Here is an 8,066-nt window from a genome sequence, read left to right as displayed (position 1 = left end):
AAAAAAAAAAAAAAAAAACAAGTTCCCTACTTGTCCGATACAGATGCCCCTCCCAGACCCCTCCCATTTCAGTCTGCAGTTGGTTTAATGCACCTCAAGTCCCAAAGTGCAGATGGCCTTCAGTTCCATCAGGGCTGGGTATGGTAATGCTAACCTTTAATCCCAGCACCCAGGAGGCAGAGGAAGGTGGATCTCTGTGAGTTCAAGGCCAGCCTGGTCTACAGAGCAAGTTCCAAGCCAGCCAAAGCTAAAGAGTGAGATTCCCCCACAAACACAGCAAAAGAAAAAAAAAAGAAGAAGAAGAAGAAGAAGAAGAAGAAGAAGAAGAAGAAGAAGAAGAAGAAGAAGAAGAAGAAGAAGCAGCAGCAGCAGCAAGTATTGGGAGGACACCTGACTGTGACCCAACACTCAAGAGGCTGGAGAAAGACAGCTGAATTTGAGGCTAGCCTTGACTATGAGAAGGACCCAGTCTCAGGAAGTGTTGGGGTGGGGCAGTGAGTTGCTTTGCCTGGGTTAGAGGCCTGCTCCACAGGAGGAAATCCACGTCTTATACTATAAGCCTGGCTTGGAAGGCTGTAGGCCCCACAGGGGATGCCACTGCCAGCCGTTTGCTAAATGAATATGATGTACCTGTCACACTGTCTGCAAGTAACCACTTCTCCCTATAGGTCATGGTGCTGTCAGCGCTGGTCACAGAGGCTGCTTTATGCAGCGGTCAGGGTGACCGCAGAGAAACTCGGGCATAAATGGGGTATCTGTGTCATCCTCTCCAAGACTCTGGGAACAGGGAAGAGGGGCAGGCAGCGTGTAAGCCCGAGGGAGGGTGGAGAGGGAAATGGTGCCGAATGCGGATTCTGGGCATGGCAATGGCCTTTTTTTTTTTTTTTCTTTTTTTTGGCCTTAAAGCAGGATCTCACCACGTAGCCTGGAACTCTATAGACCAGACTGGCCTTGAGATCGGAGAGCTCCCTGCTGCGGTCCACTAGTGCTGTTTAAAGACATGTGCCACCACTCTGGCTCAGTTTCCAGCTATTGCTAGCTATTGTATGAGAGCTCGAACAGGTTACTGAATTTCTCAGCTGTAAAACAGTATGCTAGAGCGGAGGATATGGCTTAATTGGTAGTGTTCAGCTAACGTAGAAGACCCTGGGTTCAGTCCCTCTGCACACTGTAATCCCAGCACTCAGGAGGTGAAGGCCAGAGGTTCCAAAATTCAAGGTCTTCAGCTTAGTTGCTGTGTTCTCAGGCAGTCCCCCACCACAGGTGGCAGAGCTCTGGACGAGGTCTCCCTAGCATAGCAACACCTGCCTGCAGAAATAGATCTTTACACTCCCCACCCCCACCCCGGGTATTCCAGAAGTGGCTCCCTGGTTGCGCTCCCTGCTCTGCTAGGAACTGCTTAGAGCCTGTGACAGTCCTACCTTAGTCACTGTGTACGGTGAGAGGTGTTTCTGATTGGTTGGGTGTGGGTCACATGCTCATGCCTAGCATCCAGAAGTGGGATTCTCCTGGCTCAGAGCACACAGCAATGCTCAGGATATGTGGCCTTCCTCAACCTCTGCCAGCGTGGCCTCTGCTAGCTCTAGTATCTGCCACTAGGGACAGTTGTGTCCCTACTCTTCCCTACCTGGTCCCTGGGGGGCATCTGATCCCCAGGGACCTTAAGGACCTTAAGGACCTGCTGAACATCAGCTCTGTCTTACGGCCCGAGAGGCACCCTGAGTAGTGCCTGGACAGGAGCATATCCTCAGGTCCCCTGCCGGCTCTGCAGCAGCCACACCTGAGTGTCTGAGATGTTCCGGGCATGCCTCTCAGAGCTTGGCTCTCGGGATCTGAGAGGTGGATTTCTGTAAGCTCAGGATCCCTCCCAGGCTGCGTGGTGAGCTGCGTGGTGAGCTGCGTGGCACCAGTAGCGGAGGTGCCAGCCCAGCTTGGATCCTACAGCCCCAGGCAGGATCGCCACACCATGGTGCATGTGCCAGCCAGACACAGGCCGCTCTGCGTCTGTTTCCAGGGTTCTGGGTTTCATAGGCTTTTTTTTTTAACCACCTTGCAAAGTAGGTCACCTGCCTGTCTTCTAGCGGCATTTGAGATCCTTAGGAACAAGGCAGAGACTGTCCTTTGATTTTGAGGGCATCAACTTTTCCGGCCCCATTACTGCATGGGGGCTGGGAAGGGCTGATTCATTCATTGAAGACACTGGCTGACTAGAGGCCTGGGCCAGAGAGAAGGGGAGGAGGGGACCAGGAGAAGCCAAGACTGGGAGGAAGAAAGAGACTCAGGTTTAGCCACTGTAGCCCTGTGTTGGGTCTGGCCTAGGATTTTCAGCCGGTAAACTTCAGGCCCTAGTTTGAAGGATGCCACACCGCCTTGAACCAGCATGGTGTGGCGGTAAACCAGCCAGTTCCCCTCAAGCAGAAGGCCTGCATGCTAGTGGGCCCAGACCCTGGAAGTAATAAACTTGTTTTTCTAGGGGGTGGCCAGAGACCTATGATATGAATACTTCAGAGCCCAAGACAGAGACAGAAACCACCAGCTCTGGGGGCCGGCCCCCCTACCGCAGCAATGCTTCCTGGCAGTGGAGCGGGCCTGCCTCTCACAACTCTCTGCCAGCCACCAAGTGGACCACCCCTGCCACTCCCGGCCATGCCCAGTCCCTGAGCCGACTCCCGAAGCAGACGCCCATGGTCCCCTTCCGTGAGTCCCAGCCACTGCACAGCAAGAGGTAAGGACCCCCAGACACCACTACCACCTAGTGTCCCACCTGGCCACAAGCCTTCCCTCACCCTTCTCTCTCCCCTCAGTCATTTCCCTTTCTGTTTGTTTCTTTTGTTTCAGTTTTTGAGACAAGGCTTATATGTTTAACTCTGGCTATTCTGGAACTCCCTCTGTAGACCAGGCTGTCCTTGAACTCACAGAGATCCTCCTTCTCTGCCTCCTGAGTGCTGGGATTAAAGGCTGACACCTCATCTGGCCATTTTCCCTTCTGTTCTCCCCATTGTGTCTTCTCTCCTCTCTACTCCTGGGCAGGCCCATGGGCCCTCGGACAGGGATGGAGAGCTTTCTCCATTTGAGGCTGGAAAAGGTCTTTTTCAAAGGCCAATAACAAAACATGTAGGACTGGCTTCTGCAGGGAAGCAGGCCAAGAGAAAAGCCCATGCAGGTAGCTGTCACAGCTGCTATCGAGCCCCTGGGCTGGTAGTCACCTCAGGGACTTGATATTAGTATTTAATACTGTTTTGTTTTATTTAGTGATACTAGGGATTGAACCTAGGTCCTTTGGCATGCTAAGCAAATACTCTTCCACTGCATCCTCAGCTTGCTCTTTGCCTTAGTAAGAACAGGATCTTTTTTTCTTTTTCTTTTTTTTTTTTTTTGTTTGTTTGTTTGTTTGTTTTTCGAGACAGGGTTTCTCTGTGGTTTTGGAGCCTGTCCTGGAACTAGCTCTTGTAGACCAGGCTGGTCTCGAACTCACAGAGATCCGCCTGCCTCTGCCTCCCAAGTGCTGGGATTAAAGGCGTGCGCCACCACCGCCCGGCCAAGAACAGGATCTTGTGTAGAGAGCTGCGTGGAGCCGCACCTGACTCCTATTATGGCTAAGGCCTGATCACACAATGATTGTCAGCTGCTTGCATATGCGTGGACCTATGGGCAGTGCCCACCTGGCAATCTGGGGTTGGTGGCTCGTGCCTTTTTAAGGGCTGGGAGAGGTTTGCCGGAGGGGGGGGGGGAGAGAGAGAGAGAGAGAGAGAGAGAGAGAGAGAGAGAGAGAGAGAGAGAGAGAGAGAGAGAGAGAAGAGACAGAGAGACAGAGAGAGAGAGAGAGAGAGAGCGCTTCGATTGTCAAAAGGTCCTGGATAAACTGCTAGCAGGAAGAGCTCCGGTGTTGCATCTTCCTTGCTGGTTGAGGTGGGCATAACAATCTTGCTATGTTGTTAAGGCTAGCCTGGAAGTGAAAAGCCTTCTGCTCCAGACTTCTGAGTATGGCCCAGCCAAGATATTCACTTGGATGCATCATATAATACAAGATAAAGCATGTTGAGAGTGTGACCTTTCATCCCTCCCCATTCTAAAAATATATGGGGGGGGGGCAGGCAGATGGTGCACACCTGTAATCTCAGCACTTGGGAGGCAGAGGCAGTTGGATCTTTGTAAGTTCAATGCCAGTCTGGTCTAGGTGGTGGGTTCCAAGCCAGCCAGGACTACACAATGAGACCCTGTAAAAGATTGTAATGAATAGGGCTGAAGAGATGGCTCAGCAGTTAAAAGCACTTGTTCTTGCAGAGGATCTGGGCTCAGTTCCCAGCATCCGCATGGTGGCTCACAGCCATTCTAACTCCAGTTCCAAGGGATTCGATGCCCTCTGCGGGCATCAGTATACCTATGTGATGTACATATATATATGCAGGCAAAATACTCGTACACTTCATATATATATGAAGGACAGAGGAACATCTTGTCCCAGGAAAGGGCAGAGAATTGTCCCCAGTGGCTCCTGTCCTAACTGCAGAAGCTGAGCTTGGGGCCCAGAGCAAAGAAGAGGGGCTTTCCTACCTTCCCTCCGCCTCACACGAAAATCGGGATGGATAGCAGGCAGAACCTGACTGAATCTGAGGGTCCTCAGGAAGGCTTCCTTACCCTTCCTTGCTCTTGTGCCTTTGCAGGCCTGTCAGCTTCCCAGAGACACCGTTCACAGCATCACCAGCAGGGGCCGACAGAGTCCCTCCCTACCGACAGCCTTCTGGGAGCTTCTCCACCCCAGGATCTGCCACCTACGCAAGATACAAGCCGTCTCCGGAAAGGTCAGAGTTCCCCTTGCTTTTGAAATGATGTCATCTGGTGAAGGCTGCTTCAGCTTTTTATTCCCAGGAAAGGCACCTCACCATCTTACTTGCCATGTTCTGGGGTTTATGGACCCCTGGAGGTCAGCAGATGACCACCAGGCTGTTGGCAATGTCAAATTAAAATTTAGAACAAAGAAACAGAACAACAAAAAAAAAATCAGAGTTAAGCTGCTCGGGCAAGACTTGTCATCGGCTCTCCTAGCAGGAGAATTTGGGTCGCCATTTTCTGGACACCTATATCACTTTTTTGGAGCCAAACCATCCAGCATCCCATTCATCTCTCTGTAGCTCTCACTCGTCAAAACTAGGCCATCAGTATTTTCCAGGTTACATGGCCTTTCTGACTTCTCCCCCTTAAAGCCAAACCCAACCTGGCAGCATACTCAATCTTGACAAAGTCTCCAAAGCTCTCCAAACTTTGAACAAACCCAAACTGGACCATTTAGCATTCTAGACCCTGTGAGATCTGATCTGAACCTGTTCCTAGCTGTCTGCAGCTCTGGTATCCCCGTCCTCCCAGCATATTGGTGATGGTCCCACCCCAAAGCTGTCCTCCAGGTGTTGTTGTGAGCCTTATTCTCTCTGAATGCCTCCCACCTCTTCCCTGTAGTCTGTTCGGCCTCCCAGACTCTGTTACCATACCTCCTCTGGCATGGCTGACCCTCCCAGAATTCCCAGAACACATCCTCTGTCCGTCATGATGACTGGCCAAGGCCCCTAGAATACTGCAGTCCCTTACATGCCAGCCACCAGCCCCACTGGCCTTCTCCACTTGCAGGTTAGTAGGGAGTCTGTTTCCCAGCCTTTCTCTTAGGCCACCGGCCAGCTCCCAAATCATCACACAGAAACTTATTAGTTTTGAATGCACGGCCTAGCTCAGACTTGTTTCTGGTTAGCTCTTTTAACTTAAATTAACCTGTTCTCTTTATCTGCCTTTTGCCTTGGGGCTTTTTTACCTTTCCTGTGTGTATCTTACTTTCACTGCTTCTCTCTGGCTGGCGCCTGAGCGACTTCTTGCCCCAGGCATCTCCCTTGTTCTTCTCTCTTTCTTTTTTTCCTCACTTTTTCTTCTCCTATTTATTCTCTCTGCCTGCCAGCCCTGCCTATCCATTCTCTGCCTAGCTATTGGATGTTCGGCTTTTTATTAGACCAATCAGGTTTTTAACACAGGCAACACATCTTTTCATAATTGAACCAGTGCAGCACAAACAGAAGTAACACACCTGTACATGGTTAAAGAAATGTTCTGCAGCATAAGCAAATGGAACACATCTTTGCCCAGTTAAAATAATATTCCACAACCGGAAAGCCCCCTCACCTGAGTGTAGGTGCTCCTCCTGGAAACCTGCCTGACCCAAGGAAGGAATAGGCCAGCTCTGCCCCTCAGTCCCCTCTGGTCCCTGACCTGACTGTGGCCACGAGCAACTGTCTTCTCTTAGCCCAGTTAAGGTGGATAGAAAAGAGAAAGGGACAGAAAGGGAGGTAAAGGACACAGACAAGGCCAGCCACAGCTGCATGCCACATATGGTAGAGAGAGGCCAACCACTCAGGCATGGCCTATGTCCATATGCACAGGGAAAAAAGTGTAAGTTTGCTTCAAGGCCTGGTCCGTTTCTCCACTGAGCACTGGGACTGACAAGTTGCGAATTCTTGGTTTATAGTGGTGACAGGAAAGAACAGGTGCTTTATTTGAAGCAAAACCTCTAGGCCGGGACCAGTCCAACAAACTGAGGTTCTCCCCCAAGGAGGACTGAGGCACACAAGCCTGGGCTTTTCCTGGGTTTCTGTCTGGAAGGCCTGCAGTAGACAGTGCTCTGAGAACCCCACACTGCTCCTTGTTGAATGCTAGGCCTCTGTTAGAAAATCAAGGGGGAGGGGAACCCACTGTTGAGCACTCACTCAGCACAGGACCCCAAGAGCTTTCGGTGTGTCAGGTGCTAGCAGGAGTGTTCGGCCTCCTCATCTGCCAGGGTCTTGCTGTCCTCCTTTGCTTGTGCTAGAGAGAGAGCAAGCACATCAGCTCTCCCCAGGAGGCCCATGCCAGGGGCAGTGGTGGGAGTTTCCCCCTGAGGGGAGGGAGCATGGATGAGCAGAACTGCAGGATGAAGGAGAGGCAAAGAAGATTCTGGAATGTATAGCATGCTGGGATGACACGTGGGCCTCAGTAAGGACCGAGACTGCAAAAGGCAGCAACTGAGTGCTAGCAGATGTGGTGGGGCTGCGCTGCTGCCATGGCTGGGCCTGTAGTTCCGGCCACTCTACACCCTAAGACAGGAAGAAGCAGGAGGGGCAAAAGTTCATGCCTAATCTGGAATACAGAGTGAGTTCAAGGCCAGCCCATGCAACTTAGTGAGACCCTGTCTCAAAAATAAAAAGTAAGGGAGCTGGACAATGGCTCAGCAGTTAAGAGCCCCGGCTGCTCTTGAAGAAGACCCAGGCTCGGTTCCCTGCATCCACATGACACCTCACAGCTGTCTGTAACTCCAGTTCCAGGAGATCCAAATCCTCTCTGACCCCCACAGGCACTGGGCACATATGTGATACAAATATATACATGCAGGCAACACTCATAAAATAAAACAATATTTTAGTTTTTGTTTGTTTTGTTTTTTAAAAAAGAAGATGCAGCTCATTGGTAAAGTGGTTTAACCCATTTTAAGTTATCCTATAAAGATAACTTGGCGAGTTTCTGAGTTTTGGGCTATTATAAATATTCAGGCTGTGAACATGTAACATGTATGTTCAAACATACACATTTCTGCATGGAAATAAGTTTCCACTTGTCTGGGATCGGTGCCCAGTACAGTTGCTTACCATGTGGTAAGTCCGTTTTGCGTTCCCACCAGCAGCATATGCGTGATCCAGTTTCTCCGCGGTCTCCCTGCCATGTGGCATTGCCACCATTCTTCACTTTAGCTCTTCTGATGGGCGCGTCGTGCTGTCTCATTGTCATTTTAATTTGCATTGCTCTGAGGGCCAACAGAGCTAAGCATCTTGTGTGTGATCTGCCAGCTCTGTATCCTCTCCAGTGAAATGCCTGGGAGCCTTTGCCCAGATCCTACTTCATTCGGGGCTTTGCAGCGTTTGAGAGCTCTTTGTGTGATCAGCCACGAGTTTACTTTTCATCTTCTTTATAGGATCTTTCCTTTTAAAAAAGAAAGGGAAGGAAGGAAGGAAGGAAGGAAGGAAGGAAGGAAGGAAGGAAGGAAGACATATATATAT

The 8,066-nt window shown here is 50.7% G+C and overlaps 1 protein-coding gene across 4 annotated transcripts in view; it reads left to right on the top strand.

The window, feature by feature from the left end:
* Window positions 1-8,066, top strand: part of Sipa1l3 (signal induced proliferation associated 1 like 3) — a 205,314-nt gene that overhangs the window by 151,322 nt on the left and 45,926 nt on the right. For all 4 annotated transcript variants that reach the window (XM_050119114.1, XM_050119111.1, XM_050119112.1 and 1 more), the window contains exons 11-12: window positions 2,474-2,725; window positions 4,665-4,802. In XM_050119114.1, coding sequence (XP_049975071.1) covers window positions 2,474-2,725; window positions 4,665-4,802 — 390 coding nt within the window. The remainder of the gene's footprint in view (window positions 1-2,473; window positions 2,726-4,664; window positions 4,803-8,066) is intronic.

This window comes from Alexandromys fortis, unplaced genomic scaffold, assembly GCF_014885135.2.
Source record: "Alexandromys fortis isolate MF-2015 unplaced genomic scaffold, M_Fortis_MF-2015_v1.1 scaffold_140, whole genome shotgun sequence".
NCBI classification, from domain to species: domain Eukaryota; kingdom Metazoa; phylum Chordata; class Mammalia; order Rodentia; family Cricetidae; genus Alexandromys; species Alexandromys fortis.
Note: the sequence above shows the minus strand (reverse complement) of the source record. Positions and strands in the feature narration are given on the sequence as shown.